Source organism: Equus asinus, chromosome 3 (assembly GCF_041296235.1).
Source record: "Equus asinus isolate D_3611 breed Donkey chromosome 3, EquAss-T2T_v2, whole genome shotgun sequence".
In the NCBI taxonomy this organism is placed as follows: Eukaryota; Metazoa; Chordata; class Mammalia; order Perissodactyla; family Equidae; genus Equus; species Equus asinus.
Genome location: NC_091792.1, coordinates 160,160,175 through 160,181,397, shown reverse-complemented (window position 1 = coordinate 160,181,397; position 21,223 = coordinate 160,160,175). Strand labels below are relative to the sequence as shown.

General features: G+C 45.1%; 1 protein-coding gene across 1 annotated transcript in view; it reads left to right on the top strand.

The window, feature by feature from the left end:
* Nucleotides 1-21,223, top strand: part of FAM193A (family with sequence similarity 193 member A) — a 178,267-nt gene that overhangs the window by 88,262 nt on the left and 68,782 nt on the right. The window contains exons 4-7 of the mRNA XM_044767948.2: nucleotides 465-632; nucleotides 3,000-3,234; nucleotides 9,376-9,500; nucleotides 15,300-15,447. Of these exons, the coding sequence (XP_044623883.2) occupies nucleotides 465-632; nucleotides 3,000-3,234; nucleotides 9,376-9,500; nucleotides 15,300-15,447 (676 nt within the window). The remainder of the gene's footprint in view (nucleotides 1-464; nucleotides 633-2,999; nucleotides 3,235-9,375; nucleotides 9,501-15,299; nucleotides 15,448-21,223) is intronic.

Genomic DNA, 21,223 nt, shown 5'->3' with positions numbered 1-21,223 from the left:
ACAGAAGCCAATGGAGCTGAGTGGGGACCAGGGGCTTTGTGGAGTGAGAGCTGCCTGATGGGCACCTTTACAGCGAAGGTTAGGGAGATTGAGGGGAATGTCAGCATTCCTGATTTGGGGCAATAGATGTGGACATTCCTGTCCTGCAAGGAGGGCCTGAAATCTTCTTGAGATGAAGGTCTCAGGAACTGGACAGCCGAGGGTACCCTCGGGCCTGTGCTGGGACACAGGTCTTCAGTCCTCCCTGCAGCAACGGCAGATTGGGAGCCAGCTCTGGGAGCTGAGCAAGGTGGAGGAGTGAGGGTGGGAGCAGGCAAATGGAATGAGAAGGGCCTGCCTGTGGATGGAAAGTGCTGGCCGTTTCCCATCCTCTGTCACCTCAGGCCATCTGGAGAGTGTGGGAATGATACAGATTGTGTTAACTTGTCAACCCCTGACCTCCTTGTTCTTGTGCCGTCTCACAGAGAAATTTCAGCAGAGACAGACCGGGAACCTCAGCAGCTGCAGAACTACTGGTCAGAAGTGCGCTACATGGTCCGCTGCATTTATCGCCAGGCGGGGACTCCACTGGCAGACGACCAAGACCAGTCTCTCGTGCCCGACAAGGAGGGGGTGAAGGAGCTCGTGGATAGGTACACGTTGCCCATGTGTCATGTCTCTCCCTGACCTGCTGCCCAGGGAGCCTGGCAGACACCTCCAGGGAGCCTCCCCTCTGTTCGAGTGGGATCTCCTTCCAGGATCCAGGAAAGCTTGGCTGTGCTTGCTCAGCCCCCGTGCATTGCACTTCTTCAGCAGACAGACTCTGGGTCGAGTTTCAGATTCCAATCCTGATGAAACGCTTTTTGCCTATATAATAAAAAATGAACTGACGTGTTTCTGTCATTTCTCAATGTTGAGACTGACAGTAATGCCACCGTTTGAGTACTTACTGTGTCAGGGATGATGCTAAGCACTTTCTCAAGCATTCTAGCTTTTATCAACCCAAGGAGGAAAAGCAGTTATCCCATTTACCAGGTGAGAAAATTGAGGCTCTGTGAGGTCAGGCAACTTGAGAGCGCTCACATAGCGTGTGGAGAGCCAGCCGTAGCCAGGGCTGTCTGTGTGGGTGTTTTTCACATCGGAGTGGCTTGTAGCACAGGGTCTGTTCTTCAGCAGATACCTTGTGCCCAGTGACAATACAGAATTTGAGGTGGACATAATTTTTGTTCTTCCATATAGTTTGTAGCATCTTTTTTCTCTTTTTGAAATGTTCCAAATAAAAGCAATACATTTGAGCTAAACATTTCATGGATCAGTTCTCCTTTGGGTTTCTTTTTCTCACATTTTGAGTGCAGCACCTTTGAGGACTTTATGAACTCTCGATTGCTGTACAGTAGAACTTATCCTGGAGGCAGGAGGAGTGACTGGCCATCGGTTTTATAAACGAGTTGATGAATTTGGCCAGTGTATTCAGGGTTTGATCTCTGAACCTCAAACCTCGTTTGAGTCTTCTGTGGCTTTCCCTTAACAGACGAAATACATTCTGTTTCAGAGGACAGTTGTTTTACTAGTAATTAAAATTTAAATTGTTATGCTAAAAAATTAACATATCTTTCTGAAATGTACTAACCATAATGCAAATCCCATCAATTTTTACTGTTTCTTTAGCCACATTTTATATAAGGCTTCACATGTTCCATTGCAGGATTTTACTTAGCTCTTGTCCTTTACAACCTAGGTAGTGTGGTAACTTAAAAATGGAATAGATGACAACTTACATTCTTGTCTTTTGACCATATATGGTAACTTGTGTCTAATAAAGTGCTGAGCTCCCAGTGGTCCCTCCTGGTGATGGGTCGTAGATGGATGTTGTAGGTGTTACTTCAGTGGTCCTCTATCTTAGAGGTTCCTCAGAAGCGCACAATTAAGAGAAGTGACCACTTTAAACACAGTAATATCAAATGCCATTGAACAAGTTTTTAAAAGTGGATTTGTGTCCAAGTTAGGAAAGAAATTCATGAAAATGTTAATTGTTCTTATGGCCTGGTGGGGGGCCTGTATTAATTTTTGCCCTGCTCTTCAGCTTACAGATTTTATTTCAACACTTTCAGTGTTTTTTTGTTGGGGTAATTTAAAAAGAGAGATACTGTCTGTAAAGTTTCCTTGATTATATAAATCATACAAGCCCATTTGGATTGTGTACTGAATTCCTAGAAAGAGGGAAAAGCAGTCTGCTGCAGTCCTCCAACTCAGGTCTCACCTCTTCTGGGGTGGTTGCTTATCACCTGCTAACAAAGAAGCATTCAGAAATTGTTGTCGTGGCCGGCCCAGTGGTGCACAGGTTAAGTTTGCATGTTGTCATTCAGCAGCCCGGGGTTTCCTGGTTCGGATCCCGGGTGCGGACATGGCACCACTTGTCAAGCCATGCTGTGGTAGGCGTCCCATGTATAAAGTAGAGGAAGAGGGGCACGGATGTTAGCTCAGGGCCAGTCTTCCTCAGCAAAAAGAGGAAGATTGGCGGCAGATGTTAGGTCAGGGCTAATCTTCCTCAAAAAAAATCGTTGTCTTCAGTCTCGTGTGTTTTTAATTGTCGCCTGGTTGAGAAAATGCATCTTGAGCCAGCTGCAGAGGCGCTGATGTGTATGCTCTGCCACCTGCTGGCAGTGTGAGTTCCAACAACTTGCTCCACCTATGTGGGCCTCAGTGTTTAACTGAGTGATTAACTGAGTTAATACATGTGAGAAACAGCTGGCACAATGTAAGCTCTCAATAAATGTCAGTTTTTCCAAGTGTTAGCTGACAACTTTGAAGAGATTGCTGACGCTCTCTGTGCCTGGGTTCCCCCTGCTGTTGAGTGAGGTGATTATACAGTTGACAGGTTGTTGTGAGAAGATGGTTCTTGTTAGGTGGGTGCCTGTGGAAAGGCTTCAGAAGAGATGCTCACTGATATAAAAATGGTTCCATCAAGGGGACCTATGTGGGCTGGTCCCGGGTGAGTCGTGACTCTCTTTTCTCTGCAGGCTCTGTGAGAGGGACCCCTACCAGCTGTACCAACGGTTGGAACAACAAGCCAGAGAGTATGTGCTGGAGATGAAGGTCCGACTCCTCCGGCAGTTGTCGGCCGCATCCAAAGTGAAAGCGCCGTCTGCCCTGCAGGGCCCTCCACAGGCACACCAGTTCATCTCTCTCCTCCTGGAGGAGTACGGCGCCCTCTGCCAGGCGGCACGCACCATCAGCACCTTCCTTGGCACTCTGGTAAGAGAGGAAGCCGCCTTTTCTTTGGTTTTGTTGAGAACTCTGTGGCAGGGTGAAGTTTTTGAGGCTTGTGTGTTGATCTTGTGCCCTGTCACAGACCCTCCCCTCCTCTGGCGAGTTCAGGAGAGAACCTGATTTCTCTTCTTTCTCTTTTCTCTGGACTTTGCTGCTGAATAAAAGCATTGAGTGGATTGATATCTGGGTGATACATCATAGAAATACTGTTTGGGGACCCTGAGGCCTAGGGAATGAGGAATGGGGACAGTATGAGGTGAGGAACAGCGTATGTGTTAATAGGGAAAAGAAAGAGAAATGGTTTGTATTTTAAGCTGTTAATTGCGTTGTCACCGTAGACAAAGGCTTTTATTTGATTGAGTGCACATGAAGAGCCTGAAGGCTAGAGAGCGCCTGTGCACAGCCCTGTGGCTCTCAGTCACTGATTCACTCGGCAGTCCAGCACTAGGTTAAGGATGGGTTTACAGAATCAAATAAGACGCCATCCCACCCTGTAAGCGTCTTTCAATCCTAACGGAGGAGACAAACAAGTGTGTTCTTGTTGGGTCTTTGACCACCTCAAAAAGTAAATTACCAGGGCCAGCCCCACGGCCAAGTGGTTAAGTTCACAGGCTCCGCTATGGCAGCCAGGGATTCATGGAGCCTCGGATCCTGGGCACAGACCTACACACTGCTCATCAAGCCATGCTGTGGCAGCATCCCACATAGAAGAACTAGAATGACTTACAGCTATGATATACAACTACATACTGGGGCTTTGAGGAGGAAAAAAAAGAGGAAGATTGGCAACAGACGTGCGCTCAGGGCCGATCTTCCTCACCAAAAAAAAGCTTAAGTTTACCATAAATGGGTGGAAGGAGGCATGTAGTAGTAGAAATACAGTTAATGGAAATGGGGTAAGCTGGGCATTGATCCTAGACAGCCTCAGCACCCTTGCTGGTTGGAAGGAGGCCATGCTCCCCAGAGAGAGAAGCCATTTACACTTTATGACTATTATAAAAAGCACCCATTTACTAATAGTCTGTGGAGTTTTTCATCATCACCTACATTTTATTATTAAATGATAGTTCACTGTGCTAGTTTTAGGTACTTTCTTAGTGGTAAAACTACATTTCAAAACAAATATAGTAACCAGTGACTCCTAATATTTTAAGCCTAATGGTCTTTATGTGATTCTGAAGTTGGTAGACCTTCTTGCTGGGAAAATTTACATACTCTTAATTTTATGAATTATTTAAGGGGTTCATGGACTTCCTCAAGCATCCCTGCAGTAGACCACTGCCATTCCTGTAAGTGAGTCTGAAACCTTGAGGAAGGTATCCATTGTGAGAAAGGAGCTGGTGAGTGGGAGGGCATTATCCCTGTTTCAAGGCCTGAGGCTGAGAAATTGAATACCAGTCTACTGAACAGGGCTGGACTTTCCTTTGGTGCCTTATTTCCTTCATTCTGCATCTCTTGCAGCACTTTCCCTCCCACCTGTACTTAGGGAAAGTCTGCCTGTTCCTCAGAAGTCCAAATCCAGGTGCCATCTCCTCTGTGACTGTACACTTGAACCTTCCCGAGTCTCCTGAGGAGACAGAGGACGTGAGCCAAGGTTGAGAGCGCCTCCACTGCCTGAACCTGGCACACAGAGCAGTGAGGAGCACTCCTGCTGTGCCCTAGAAAGTGCTGCCTGAGTCCAGGCCCTCTGCAGGTGCTTAGAGTAGAATGCTGTTTTATGAAGCAAACAAAAATTGATGTGAACCATGTTTATTGAACAAATTCCTAGCAGTGTATATAGAAATGTTTTCTTATGGTTTGAAAAATACTCAAAAACTCTGAGCACAAAATATAGCTGCTTGGTCAATGATTTATTTCACTTTTTTTTTACACACAGAGATACTCACTTTGGTTTCCAGTGGTACAGCAGATGGAATAACCTGAACTCTTCCTTCCTTCAAGGGAAACAACTAAATTAGTGGATAACAAAAGCTAAAACAAGATAAAGTCTTTTGAAACACATGCTGAGATGGCATAAAAGGCAAGAAGCCTTCTCAAATCTACAAGTAACTTTGCAGTGATCCAAGGTTGCCAGTAAAGTCAAGCACCGTGCAGGTCACTTCTAGAGGTCTCAGCTTTATCTTCTATAACCACGGTGCCACTGTCATACCCACAAAAACTGACAGTGATTTCTTATTATTGACTAACACCCAGTCCATATGAAAATCTCCCAGTTATCTCAAAAATTTCTTTTTATGGTTGAGGTGTTCAAATCGGGATCCAGTAAGGTTCACAACTTTATCACAACATCCTTCCATGCCCACACGGTGGTCAATGCAGTGTTAAGTATTGACAGAACTAAGTTAAGATAAACTTGAAAGTCAGTGTTTCAGAGCAGTACTTCTCAACATTTTTGGACTATGGGCCCTTTAAACTTAAAAACTGAGGATGCCAAAGAGCTTTTGTTTATGTGGATTTTATCTGTCAAAATTTACTGTATTGAAATTAAAATGGAGAAATTTATTAAATCCTTTAAAAAATAGTAATCCCATTATATAGCATAAATAGCATATTTTTAAAGATTTTTTATTTTTTCCTTTTTCTCCCCAAAGCCCCCCGGTACATAGTTGTGTATTCTTCGTTGTGGGTTCTTCTAGTTGTGGTATGTGGGACGCTGCCTCAGCGTGGTCTGACGAGCAGTGCCATGTCCGCACCCAGGATTCGAACCAACGAAACACTGGGCCGCCTGCAGCACAGCGCGCGAACTTAACCACTCGGCCACGGGGCCAGCCCCATAAATAGCATATTTTTAAATAAATAACTATTTTCCAAAATAAAACATATTTAGTAAGAAGAGGGACATCATTTACATTTTTGCGAATCTCTTTGGTGTCTGGCTTAGGTGGGGACACCTGGATTCTCATAGCTGCTTCTGCACTCAGTCTGTAGTCATAGGTTGTTTTGGTTGAGGTTATTGATGTATTTGGAAAAGGCAGCAATATTTTAATAGCCTTTTCAGATCATTGTGGATGTTCTTCTTTGAGAGTCCGCCAGAGCCTGTGTCTCTCTGAATGGTTAGTTACAATGTAGAACCTGAAACCGTAACACTGAACTGACCCCACTCTGTTACATGAGAATCCACTGGTGTAGCTTACACTTCGAATGGTCTGCTCACGTGTGGTTTTCTAACATGGCACATTGGTCATTTGGAAAAAACTGGCTCACTCACTGAGTTATGCAGATCTTCTTGATGATAGTCAATGTGAAATCATTGTGATGTTTTTATCACGATTGTATATTTGATATAAAAAAAAAGACCTTTGTTACTATCACCGCTGATCCTCTCAGAATGGTCTTTAAATGTGGGGAAGCTTCAGAGCCACAGTGGCAGGTGCAAGTTTTTCGAAGTTCTAATTTTGCTTGAAAGCTCAAATTTTATGATCAGCTATAAATAGTTGTTTTTCTTGAAGCAACAAGTTCAGTTGTATGAACCCTGCTGGCTTATTCTCTGCTAACCGCAGTAGCTTCTCTGTGAACAACGTCCCCTATTCTGATTCTGCAGAGCCTGTGGAATGCATTTGGACATAGAAAGGCATTTTCAAAAGTGTGACTTTTGTGGGAAATATACTTGCTTGTGGAGTTTATTCCACACTGCCCCAGGGATCAAACAGGATAATAGGGTCACATTTTTTTCTATTTATTTTAAATATTAAAATAAAGTTGGGACTAGACTTAAATTATGCCTTCGTCTAGGACATAACTTACCAGGCTATAGTAATATTGAACATCCTGCTATTTCTCAAGGTCTCTTGTAGGACTTGATTCTAAACACTTCCTTTTCCTTCTTCTAAACCCTCAAAAACCTTTTTGCAGTTGAATATGGGAAGTAAGACTAGTTTGAATAGGAAAGCCTGAGCGTGAGTCCTTAGTGAAGCTTTCTTTTGTACCTCTGGCTTGGGCAGCATTGAATCTGCCGTCCTCTCATAGCAGCTGTGACAGCTCCTGCATCTCGTAGACCCCAGTCCCCACATGCCCTGGGCAAGTTGCTCAGCCTCTGTAGTCTCTTTCTGGCCTGTGATGGGGCATAGCAGCACCACATTCAGGGTTATTGTGGGTGCTGGTAATGTGTTCACACGTGGGAAGCACTGAGAACAGTGCCTGGCTCACAGGAAGCACTCCATAATGCACATGTTGTTATCCTAAGTTGATTTCAGGTTGTGAAATGAGTTTGGGGCTTGCTGTTTCTCTTGCATGCCTCATCTGGAAATATAACTTCAGATTTCATAAAAAATGCCCAACATCTTCATAAATCAGTCTTCATCCAGTTACCTTTAACGTGAGCCCAAAGACCAGAGCTGTGGTCCCACCCCTGCAAGTGTTGTAACACAGTGCCCAAAGTTGCTCATAGACTGGCTGGCAGGGACCACTGACTCTGTCCTGAAGATTTATGGGGGAGACCGGGCAAGACCTTGGCTCTCTTGGGATGCCTTCCCTGAACCTTCCCTCAGCTGGCTGAGGGCCTGGTCTGGCTGCTGCCTTAGTTCCTAAATGTTCTTTGTCATGGAGTCAAATCATAAATCAGATGAACTCCTGCTCTTCTGTCTCCTGGGGACTCCTGAAGGGCAGGGACCTACTGTATTAGTCTTTCTCTCCCTGTAGCTGGCATAGAGCCTGTGTAGAGTGGTCTCTGCTGAAATCTGTGACATGAGTCCTTTTGACATTTTGTGGCCACAGTGTTATTACAGGCATATTCTTGGGTAATGGTTTCTCATTCCAGGCCTTGGGCTGAGTTTATTGGGTCCCAGGCCCTGGCCTTCTGCCCCGCCCAATTTTTCTATGTTGAGTAATAGCACTGAGAGATGCTGGGTTTGAAATGGGAGTGATGAAATTCAGATCTTGGAGGTGCTGGTATTTTAGTAAAACATACAGTGGGAGCATGCACTGGAAACATTGACAGAATTGAGGGCTTAAGGTTCTCTGCAGATGTCATAGATTCCTTGCTAAATTTCTTTTTCTTTATGTTTTTAGGGTATAAAAAGAGAACTGTAACTAGCAGAACTGGCATATATGTACGTGGTATAGCAATATCACTGGTGTGCTCTCCACATCATCTTACAGATGTTTGTGTTTGGGAATAGGAATTGATCAGTTTAACTTGTTCTCCAGGCCCCTGTGTCAACCAGTTATCAGTTGATAAAACAATAGAATCTTCATGTCTAGATCATTTACTAACATCTCCAGGTGTGATCATTTCAACTTAGTTTGGCTATATTGTAAATTAGGACAGACTACTAAATCTAGTCACTGTGAGTAATCCAATTCAGAGGAGTCCAGAACTATTGATGTGTAATGATAAGCAGTTTTCCAAGCTGTCTGTTGTTTAGGTAAGGAACGTTTACCCAAGAACGTAAGATGATTCAACACAAGTAGTGTACAAGTAGCTTACAGATGGAAGCATGGATTCACACGTGCATGGTTGTAGCAAGATCTGTTAAGAGTGCATGCTGCATCTAGGAAAGGTACTCGTGCCATCTATCCCAGTCTCCTTGTGTTGAGGGCAAGTGGACGTCTTTTGATGTCACACTCTGTGATGGCCAGGATGCTCCCAAATGTTTAAAAGTTGTTCTCTAACTGATGAGTTTGCCTACGTTTATTAGGGAAACGAAAGACCTGACCTTTCACGGAGTATTGCTAGAGGAGAAATTATTTGCATCGGTCAGAAAGGGAGATTTCTCAAAATAGGCAAGAAATAATTGTCTTTTGGCATCAAAGGATTTGTATGCATTTAAATTGTTGGAAAAGTAGGGCTTTTGATACAGTTTTGAAAGCGTGATTATGAGAAATCACCATCAAATATGTGTAATTGTTTCTCTTCTTTCTCTGTCCCTTCTTGATCTGTGTGCATCTTACCACCCTGTCTGTTGTGTGTAAGTTATTTAGAAGGGAGGCTAAGTGGGGATCCGTGTCCATATAGTCAGAGATCTGCATCAGTGTGTACTTTAGGACGTAAAGGGAGCAATGACTCCTCATAAGGAGAATGTTCTGGGCCTTTGTAGAGGAATGTGGGTGTGGAGGGAGGAGGAAATCCTGGGAATTCTTTGCTCTTCGTCAATTCAGTACATCTTTTATTTATTTATTTTTAACTAGGAAAACGAACACTTGAAAAAGTTCCAGGTGACATGGGAACTGCATAATAAACATCTATTTGAAAATCTGGTCTTTTCGGAGCCACTTCTCCAGAGCAACTTGCCAGCACTGGTGTCGCAGATCAGGTATTTGGTCTTAATCTGCATATGTCCTCGTGGTACGACAGCATGGTTCTTTTCCCTGTGGTGTAGCATGTGTGCATCTGAACACCAGTGTAGTGTGGAAGTTCTTACCAGAAAAATCACAGGGCTCAGGGAGAAAAATGCACTTTGGGCAGAAAGCTAAAAACCCAAAGAGCAATACAATTAAACTAAAATAACAAACCCAGTAGTAATGCTACTAAGATTTAACACCACGGATTCCTCATAAATAAGGAAAAGTTGTGGTATCCATAATAGTTTACCTTGACAAGACTCAGGCTTGGCCAGGGGGCTGTGGTATAGTCCATGCTGTGGCACTTGGGTATACAGGGAAGATGGGATGGGAGGAGGGAAGTGGGAGATGAGAGAAGGGAGGGTGAGAGGTGGGAAGAGCAGGAGGGATGAGGATGAATGGCTCCACCATGGGTCTGATGGTGCCAAGGGGCTCCTAGTTACTAGACATAGGGATGAGACACACCTTTGCATCTCTCAAAAGTTCCCTCAAGGTCTTTGTTCATGGCTTGGGTTCTTCTTAGTGGTGTAAAGTATCCATGGGGCTTTATCATGTGTGCCAAGATGAGTGTACCAGGTACAGTACTTGGGGGCATTTACCCAGTGATGGGGCAAGTGAGAAGGCTTGACCCAGGGTGTGTTTGCTCCAAGTTGGCTGTGCTCGGCTGGAAGGAGGCTCCTCTCAGATCTGCTGTCACAATGCACTGCTGAGCCAGGCCCCAAGTTCCCCCAGTTGTGCAGCATGGTGATTTTGTTCCTTATCTGCTTACCACGTGTGAACAGATTCCACACTATAGATGCATCATAACTCCACAGACTGTAGTCATCTTTATTTAAATGTCCATGTTGAAATATAGTTGGACCAGATTCACAAAGAAGGGAAATTATTAGTATTTTTTGTGCTGAGGAAGATTAGCCCTGAGCTGATAAGATCTCTTCCAGTCTTCCTCTACCTTATAAGTGGGTTGCTGCTGTAGTGTGGCTAACAAGTGGTGTAGGTCTGTGTCTGGGATCCGAGCTTTAGAACGCATGCCACTGAAGTGGAACGTGCCGAACTCAACCACTGTGCCACTGGGCTGGCCCGGAAATGATTTTTTTTTTTAAGGATTTTATTTTTTTCCTTTTTCTCTCCAAAGCCCCCCAGTACATAGTTGTATGTTCTTCATTGTGGGTCCTTCTAGTTGTGGCATGTGGGACGCTGCCTCAGCGTGGCTTGATGAGCAGTACCATGTCCGCACCCAGGATTCGAACCAACGAAACACTGGGCCGCCTGCAGCAGAGTGTGCAAACCCAACCACTCGGCCACAGGGCCAGCCCCCTGGAAATGATTTTTAAGTAAATAAATCATCATTGTAGTTGACTTATACACCACTTTTTTTTTCTCTTGAAACCCATGTATCCACCCAGTATTTATTTCCTATATTCCTACATCCTATTTGTTCTCACTTCACATTCTCACCTCTGGAGAAAGAATAACCTTAAAAACAGTTAGGTAAGGGGATTAGGGGTATAGAGATTGCAGCAAAGTGTTAGGGAGTGTGGCCTGTGCTCTGGTTGGTTCCTGACCCTTCCAGCATCCCCTTCACCACAGCCTGCTTCCCGCCCACTCTTTTCCTTCTGTGTCCATGCTGAAAGGATCCATACGTTCCCTGGTGAATGCACGGAGACTTGCATGTTCTAACTGCCACCCTCACAGAGGAAAAAGAGTCAGGAGAGTATTCAAAGTCATGAGTTTGAAATGCAGAAGGTAGTTTTGTCCCTAGGTACAGTGTGCACATCCACCAAACGCACTTTTTATGAAAAGACATGCATCTAGAGGGAGGATTTTTCCTGCAAGATTCCAGGGTATTTAGCCTTGGTTTTTTTTTCCTAGTGAGTCAGTGAGTTTGGTGGGCATGTCATCAAACTGTGGGTGGGTGACAGAAAACTGAAACGTATTTTAAAAACTCCATTTTTTTTCTGTGCTTTAGTTCTGGATTTCTCATTTGCTCATTGGGAGTGATGGTCAGACTTCAAAGATCGGCAGTGTTTTAGAGTCTTAAATGTTAATTTTGGAGTCAAGCTACAGTGTTGCTCTCAGGAGCCGGTGAGGGAGGGGGGAAATAGAGACAGGAGGAGCTGAGGAGAAGGCAAGCAGAGCAGACGCCAGGAGGAGCGACTCCTCTGAGTTCCCCAGAGGACATCTCTGTGGGATCCAAGAATAATTCAGATTTGAGCTTCTAGTGTACAGATACCCATTTAACAACTCATAAAAGTTCTGTGACAAGTTGTCTACAAACACCACCCCTAAAGCAATGACCGCCTCTGGGGCAGATGAAATCCATAGCTGTATTTTAATGTTGGTGCTTTGTGTCTAGGCCTTTGTTTAACTTTATTGTAAAGTAAAACACAGATACAGAAAGACTACACAAAGGGAAGTACTGGCAGGCGAACATCCCATAGCTGCCGCCCACTGCAGTCCCTGGAAGCCAGTCCCTCTCGAGCCCATCCAGGACATACACCTCTCCCAGAGCTGTCACCGGACCGGCGCAGTCGTGCTCTTTCCTGTCTTTCTCTTCTTGTTACTCACATGTGCATTTCCATAGTCTTGCCTGGATTTTTATTTGATGTATCCTTTTATTTTTTTTAACGTAAATTATCTACCCAAATGTTGACCTCATTTAAAGGAACTGACTTAGTTTAGGAAAGTTATTTCTCTCTCTTTTTTTTAACAACTCGATTGAGATATAATTCAAATACTGTACAATTCACTCATTTAAAGCGTACAGTTCAATGGCTCTTGGTGTATTGCATTATTAATTTTTTTAAATTGTGGAAAAATATAGATAACATAAAACTTGCCATTTTAACCTTTTTTTTTTTTAATCCTTTCTTTTTGGTGAGGAAGATTGGCACTGAGCTAACATCTGTTGCCAGTCTTCCTCTTTTCTTTTTTTCTCCACAAAGCCCCAGTACATAGTTGTATATTCTGGTTGTAGGTCATTCCAGCTCCCCCATGTGGGATGCCGCCACAGCATGGCCTGATGAGCAGTTCCGAGGTCGGCGCCCAGGATCTGAACTGGCAAACCTCAGGCTGCCAAAGTGGAGCACATGAACCCCACTACTTGGTCACGGGGCCAGCTCTTTAACTATTTTTAGGTGTACGCTTCAACAGCATTAATTACATTCACAATATTGGGCGACCGTCACCAGTATCTATTTCCGAAACTTTGTCCTCACCCCAAGCAGAGACTATTCCCATTAAACAGTGACTCCCCACTCCCCGTCCTTTTTTCATGTCTTCTGAGATTCTTTAATCTGTACGTGCCCCATCCCTACCCCTTTTTCCCTTACAATTTATCTGTTAAAGAACCTAAGCCGTTTGTCCTGTGTTGATGCCCAGGGTCTGGATCCTGAGGCATGCACCCCTGGGGCATCCAGCAGGCCCTCTGTCTGTACTGCCTGAGAGTCGGTGGCAGGATCCAGAAGCTCTGTCAGTCTCTGCTTCCGTCCCTGTGGCAAGACTAGGAGCCTCATTGTGTACACACTGCTTATTTGTTATTGTGGATCTGAATACCTATTGCCCAATTAGGTCTTTATTTTAAATATATAATATTAATTGTTAGGGAAGATTATAATTGAAATTAAAATTTTAATTTTAAGTAAACTTACCCAAACTGATTTTATTTCATTCTCCTTGTCACTTATTGTTTCACATACACATTATTTGTAATAGATATTACCATGAATATCTTTCCAGCGCTGTTGTGTGTTTCCAAAGTGAATATTTAGATAGTAACCTGTTTGCTGAACCATTGATGTCGTTTGACCCTGAGGATATTCCCTGCTGTCTGGTAGCTCTCCTGTTTCCTCTCTGGATTCCAGCACAGCTTTGCTTGAATGTAAGCCCTGTGCCTATAGATTGTGCTCCAGTTACCCCACCAAAGATGTCCCAGGACCCTTTGACTGCTTTACTCTCCATTGGCTTGAAATAGTCTATATCATAGTGTAGGAGGAGAGCAGTTCTCACTTCTGGTAAGAGTGTGAAGAGAAGTGCATGCTGGGCTTATGCCAGTGCCCCCTTAGCATCCTAGTTTTCCAGGTGGTACAAGAGGGGCAGGATGGCATTATGTAGATGGTGGGTTTTGTGTGAAAAGTGGAAATCAGTCTGTGACGAGCAAGGTTGCAGAAGCAGGAGTGGAGAGAAAACCACCACTTCTTGGGCTGCTATGCAGCTAGACAGAAGACGGTGCTCAGGCCTAGGGGTCACCAAGGCACTGTGTAGAGCCCAGAGGAGCCTCAGAGTCACTGGGTTCTGTGTCTTGATGGGTTTTGTTTCCTGAGGGACAGAAACAGCTTTAGAAGAACAGCCTTGATGTTTGAGAGAGCCTCAGTCACTGTGTGGGTCAGTATCTTTCTCTGTTGTTTTCTGGGCTTCCCTAAACATCTTTTCAGTTACACCTGATTTCTACATGCTCCCTCTTTGAAGTGGATTTCATAGACAGACACGTGTGTAGATAGCTTCAGCAACTATGAATTCATTTGGAAGTTCTCTGTTTTTACACAGTCGCAAGTGTGATTTACCCCAGAGTGGAGACAGGTAAAAGGAGAACAGGGAGCTATTTATACCCATTGGAAAGGTTTTAATTTTAAAATTGCTTTATTGTTTACTTTTTTTAAATAAATTATTAGATTGTTATTATAATAAAATTCTGAGAATATAGAAAATCATGAAGATAGGTAGGTACTATAAACAATTTGGTGCCTCTTCTAGATTTTTTTTCCTATGTCCTCTCCTTTATACACACATTCGTAAACATGATGCCATAGTCATATCTTTACTTAGCATGAGCATGTTTCCATTTCAGAACATATGTATGTAAATGTATGTATGAATGAGGAGATGTATATAAAGTTTGTGATGAGTGCCTAGTTACCCAGAATCCCTTTGTCTGGAGATGCCAGAATGTCTTTCATTGATCTCCAATGAGTAGCTTCCAGTTCTTTGTATATAAACAACACTGATTATTAACCCTGCACATCATCTTTGTGCTCTTGAGCAATTATAAATGTTGTCTTTGATTTTGAAACTCTTTGTCAAGATGTGTTTGTTACAGTTAGTTTGGTTCGAATGTTGATTATTTAGATGCTAAGAAAATGAACAGTTTCTGATGATAACGTGTATGGTAACCTCCATGCCCCGAGCTCTCCCCGGCTTCCTCCTCTATCCCAGGCCACCCGCTTGCCCCATATCTTCTTTTTCAGAAATCTGCATATTTTCCTCATTGTTTACCTGTGTGTGTGTCTTTCGTTTTCTGTTTTTCTCATTTGCCATGTTACCGTCTTTCTTAAGCTATAATATAGAATAAATAAAACTGTGTTTCTTTTGTTGAATCTAATTTTCTGTTATACTTAATTTGAAAACCAGGTCCAAATTTTGTATTTCTCATTAAATGTATTGTTTTGTCTGGGTTAGTGTATTTCAATAGGGAAAAATAGTTTACAACTCCATGTTTAGTAAACTGAATCAGTATGCCTTGCTCTTTTTAGAACAGTGTTATTCACCACTAATTTTTTTCTTAGGAGCTGTTACTTTGAGCTTCCCCTTTATGCCAGATTCTGTTCTGGGTGCTTTGCATATCTACTTATTAATCACTTACAGCAACTTGTGTGGTGTGTAGTGGTGTCCCACTTGTCACATTGGGAGGGGAAGTGACAAATAGAAGCAAACCTCTGGTCACTGGCCCAGAACCTTTGGGCCCCTTTCTTTTGTTGAAAGGCCTCTCTCCCTAGGCTGGGAACCACAACACATGATACCTGCAACGAGGACACATACAGCACCTTGCTGCAGCGGTACCAGCGCTCTGAGGAGGAGCTACACAGGGTTGCTGAGGAGTGGCTGGAGTGCCAGAAGAGAATCGACGCCTATGTTGACGAGCAGGTGAGTGTGCACTGCCAGAACCTGCTATGTGGAAGGCATATGTGCCAGTGGGGAGGCGGAGGTGCAAGTAGGGGACTCCCAGCCACTGATTTTCCAGAGGAGACAGACCCAGGCAGCACTGCAGACGACCCTCACCTAGCTGTGCCTGCAGGTAGCAGCAGTTGGTCAGGTCACTATCGGCCTGGTCATGCCTGCTGTCACTTGCATAGGCTGCCACCTAGGCTCAGTGTCACCTGCAGGAGCCTGTGGGGCCTTGGGCTGCTGATCCTTGTAATTTCAGGAACCATTTACTGAACATTTTGCTGTTTAGAGCCTAGGGACGCACAGAAGAGTGTGACTTTCAGAGCCTGTTCTCTCTCCGTCCCTGACTGTCTAGAAAGGGAATGCAGACATGAACACACGCAGCTGTGTTTGGCAGGTGGTTTACAGGGGTGGAGGAGGACAGAGAAGGCAGGGTGCTGCTGTTGGAGATAGGGCCTGAAGGGCAGGTGCAGCTGGTCAGCTGGAGCCTTTTAGGATGACATGGAACAGGGCTTCCAGATGGCATCCCAGTTTGCCTGCCATTCTAATACCCCTGAGGGGGGTCAGGCAGGGAGGGCATTCAGAACAGCCCCTTTTCAAAGTAACAGGGTGTGAGGAATGACAAGGGAACAGTGCAGAGCTCTGTGTTATATTTTTGAGACTCTAGGAAAGCAAACCTTGGTTCTGATTTGAGGCGTGTGCTGGTCCACTGTCTGCCTGGGATTGTTGGTGCTGCTTGGCCACTGGCTGTGACCCCTTGGTCTCAGCATTATTGTCTGAGCACAGTGAGAGATTGTGACGAAGGAAGGGGCTGGTGTGTGTTTGCTACTTCCCATGACTCTGTGTCACTGATCTTTCAAGTCTCATGCCGTGTTTAGTATGGCAGTTCTCTCTCTGCAGCCACGGGGACCATAACTACAAGTGGTCTCTTACTCAGAACTTGGGAGAATTTCTTGTACGATATTGCTCTGCCTGATACTGCCCTTAACGTTTGTCAGCTGCAGTAGAATAAGTTCCAACTTTGTAATGTTACAGAATTCAGCACTGTTAAGCTTATCTTGGGACAGGTGGTCCCACAACTCACACAAATCTGCGCACTCCATGCATTTGGCCTTTTCTACCAACTCTGTATGCACAGCACGTCAGGATGAGGTGGGGGCCTCAGGAGCCACTCTGCACCCATAACATGCTGCCTACTGTCCTGCGGTCCCAAGTTGGGTGTGTAGAGCAACTATTGTTTTATATTTTCTTCGGAGTGAACATGTCCTTAATTTATGTGTGTCTGTTTTTATAACCAGAGATGTATTCTCCAGCGGTGGCGTATTGTTGACCGTTGACCCCTCAGCTTAGGCCACTGTGGGAGCAGGGCTGTTTCCCAAGTTACTTGATAGATTTTAGTTTGGCAAATGCTGGAGTGGGGTCAAGTAGCTATAACCCCTGCCCATGGCTTTTCCTGCCTAAAGAATAGCGGGACAGTGGGGCAGAGCAGGTCATGGCCTCCAACTGTCTTGATATGGACCTCTGCATCCTTGATCTGGACCTCTGATTGGCTCAACCCCATGAGGCTTCGAGCATCCAGGCAGCCAGAAGCCAAGTCACTCCAACACAAGGCAGCAGAAAGCTGCCCTCTCCTCTGCTACCTGCATGTGCACCCGCCCATTTTCAGGAGTCTGCTCTTCAGGTAGTAGAGGAAAGAGGAGCCAAGAGGGGAAAGGGTGCATGGGGCAATGGGGACTAGCTGCAGCACCTTCTCCAGAAAGCTTGCAGCTTCAGCAGAGGTGCCCAGGGGAGGCGGAGGTGCAAGTAGGGGACTCCCAGCCTGTGCTGTGAGAGCACAGGACTGAGGGGTGTGTTGAGGTTGCCACTCCCTTGAAGCTATTCCCCATCTCTTGGGGTGTTCTTGGCTCAGGTCCTATGGAGGACCCTGAAGGGCAGTCACTTCTAGGCTCTGCCCCAAACTTGTAAGCCTTGTTCAACCCTTTCCCCTCCCTGGACCTCATTCTCCCACTTGTTGAATGACAGAGTCAGATTAAATGATGTTTTAGTTTTATTTGAGCCTTTGTATTTTATAATTCTAAGTAAGTTTTTTTTGTCTGTCATTATTACAAATCAGGACTACAATAAATAGTTCCTTGTGTTCTGATTTGGACTGTGGTGAGCTGGTTAATAAGTTACCTGTAGAGGAAATCCCATAGCAGTTAAGTGTGGTGGTTTATTGAAAGTACAAAAGTAAAGGGAGAAGCAGAGAGATCTCTGATTTCCTGGGATATTGAGACATCAGTATTCTGTAAAGGAAGGACCTTAGGAAAAAAATGAAAGACCTGAACCTGTCTGTCTGGCTTAACTCTTGTCTTTGGGACTCACCTGCGTGGTAGAAGAAAACTGAGTCATTCTTTAAAAGAACAAGGGATATGCAAAGCTTTCTCAGGAGGAGAGAGGTGTGAGAAGCAGGAGCTAGCCTGGCCACGTGGCTGGGAGGAGCACAGGAGCACTCTTACTCCTGAGTTCAGGGAAAGGCCACTGCAGAGGGCTGGGGTCCTGAGGCTACTTGGTGGGAGGCACATGGAAGGGTCCTGAACCCATGAGGCAATGCTACCTGCTAAGTCTCTCTGTCCTGCCAACTTTGGCTCCTGGGAAAGTTGTATTGCGTTAGGTCACAGAACCCTCCCTCCCAAGTGGGCTGAAGAAAGTCCCTCCAGTGGGCTGAAAATGAGGCCCCTCAGTAGACTGAAGGTAAGTCCCCCCTGCCCAGTGGACTAAAGATAAGCCCTCCCCCAACCAGTGGACTGAAAATCAGCTCCCCCCACCCCCTAGTAGACTGGAGAGGAGTCCCCCTAGTGGACTGAAGACTATTCCTCACCCCAGTAGACCGGAGAGGAGTCCCCCTAGTGGACTGAAGACGATTCCTCACCCCAGTAGACCGGAGAGGAGTCCCCCTAGTGGACTGAAGACGATTCCTCACCGCAGTAGACCTGAGAGGATTCCCCACAGTGGACTGAAGACGATTCCTCACCCGAGTAGACTGGAGAGGAGTCCCCACGGTGGACTGAAGACGATTCCTCACCGCAGTAGACCTGAGAGGATTTCCCACAGGGAACTGAAGATGATTCCTCACCTGAGTAGACTGGAGAGGAGTCCCCACGGTGCACTGAAGACGATTCCTCGCCCCAGTAGACCTGAGAGGATTCCCCACAGTGGACTGAAGACGATTCCTCACCCGAGTAGACCGGAGAGGAGTCCCCCTAGTGGCCTGAAGACGATCCTCACCCAAGTAGACTGGAGAGGATTCCCCACAGTGGACTGAAGATGATTCCTCACCCGAGTAGACTGGAGAGGAGTCCCCACAGTGGACTGAAGATGATTCCTCACCCGAGTAGACTGGAGAGGAGTCCCCACAAGAGACTGAAAGTGAGTGTCCCCTCAGTGGACTGAATATGAGTCTGTCTTCACTAAGGGTCGTTGCTTATACTGTCCTCAGTTTGTCTTCAACAGGGTTACTGGACTAGGAGAGGAGGGAGGCACCATTTATATGGACACTCTAGAATCCAACAAGCCACAGCTGTGCCCCCAGAGACCTTCTGAGTACATGTGGACAGTAAGCCACCTGTAAGGACAGCAGCAAACAGGATATCCAGACAGCACTCTCAGCAGTGTTTGCTGTTGCCCAGAGAATGATGTCAGTGGCTCTGCCTCAGGGCCCTTCTGGCCTGTTGTATTTGTAGCAGTAATACTCATTCAGAGAGAGAATGTGGGTCCTGGTAAATCAACTGAAGAGCAGGATCAGATCCTAAAAATACTGTGACAGGCTGAGGTAAACACACTGTCACTTGGAAGACTGTCATATGGAAGGTCCTGGACAGAGTCCTAGAGTCTGGATGGTGACAGCCACACTGTCCTCAGGGCAGCTCTGACCAAGCCAGACCCCACCAGGAAATGGCAGTGGAGCTTAAGGAACTTGGGGTAGCCGCTGTCCTTAGTGCTGTGAAGAAATCTAGTGAGAGAGACATTCACCTTGTCCCATCCAGCCCTAGTGAGTGAAGTCTGAACCCCAGGTAGGAGGAGTGGGGAGGTATTTCAGCTCTGTGTGCTATCAGGAAGAATTCGCAAAAGAGCTGCTCAGGAGGAGAATGGGCTGAGCAGAATGGACTGTGGAAATTGAGTTCCCTGTTACAGGAGATGTGCAGAAATGAATTGACAGAAGAGTTTTAGATGTGGTTACACTAGGTGACCTGTGAGGCCCCCTACATCTCTAAGATTTCATGTGAGGGATAAATCTGTCCCTGACAGTGGAGCTCGTTGTACTTTGTGTTTGATGCTACGTGCTAGTGACGGGGTTTGCCGAGAACCATTGTGGGGAGATACTCATCTGTGATCGTAAGTGTGAACAAAGGCCTGTGGGTGTGTAAGCACTGCCAGTCCTCATGTTGCATGGGGAGGCTAGCCATCCCTGATGATGTCCTGTCACGGAGAACCCTGCAGTCTGGAAGCTTATTTGCAGAGGACTTCCACTTCCTCTCTGCCTGCATTTGGTATTTCCTTCTGCAGGAATTGATGCTGTTAACTAGAGGTGGGAATCCTAATTTATCCCTGACTTTCCCATCATGTTTTGTCAGTGTAAGCTTTTGATGATACGAATAACTTGTGACCTTCTTGTCACAAGTTATATATTCTCTGATGACTTCAGAGAAATGGCATAACTAAAATGATAATTTAGGTGAAGAGAAGGTAAATGAACATTTATTGAACACTGTCAAGCACTGTGCTAAGAAATTTGTAGCCATAACCTCATTGCCACTCACAATAGTTCCATGAAATAATGGTATTGCCCTCTTTTATGCGTGAGAAGAGACATGGGAGAATGTATTGCCTCCCCTACCTCCCCACCCCTTAGCCGGGAGGCCTGCTGGGATTTGGATCAGGGCTATCCACGTCGTGCCCTCCTGAGGACCGTATGGGGTCTTTAATTCACATTATAAGTGTGACTAACATAATACAATGCTAGTTTCAGAAATTCAGTCTTCATTTCTCCAATTGAGCTATGACTAAACATAAATGCCATAGGACAACTCTTAGAAAAAGGGAAAAGACTGAGACTTAGAAATCCTTTGGGAATAGTACAGGCATACCCCATTTTATTGTGCTTTGCAGATCTTGCACTTATTACAAAATGAAAGTTCGTGGCAACCCTGCACTGAGCAAGCATATCAATGCCATTTTTCCAACAGCATTTGCTCACTTCGTGTCTCTGTATCATGTTTTGATAATTCTCACAATATTTCAGACTTTTTCATTATTATTTGTTATGGTAATCTGTGATCAGTGATCTTTGCTGTTAGTCTTATAATTGTTTTGGGGCACCACAAACCACGCCCATACAAGATGGTGAACTTAATCATTAAATGTTGTGTGTGTTCTGACTGCTCCACTGACCAGCCGTTCGCCCATCTCTGTCCCTCTCTTTGGGCCTCCCTATTCTCTGAGACATAACAATATTGAAATTAGGCCAGTTAATAACCCTACAGTGGCCTCTAAGTGTTCAAGTGAAAGGAAGAGTCATACATCTCACTTTAAATTAAAAACTAGAAATGATTAAGCTTAGTGAGGAAGGCATGTTGAAAGCTGAGATAGGCCAAAAGCTAGGCCTCTTGTGCCAAAAACAGTTAGCCAAGTTGTGACTGCAAAGGAAAAGTTCTCAAAGGAAATTGAAACTGTGACTCCAGTGAATACACAAATGACGAGAAAGCAAAACGGTCTT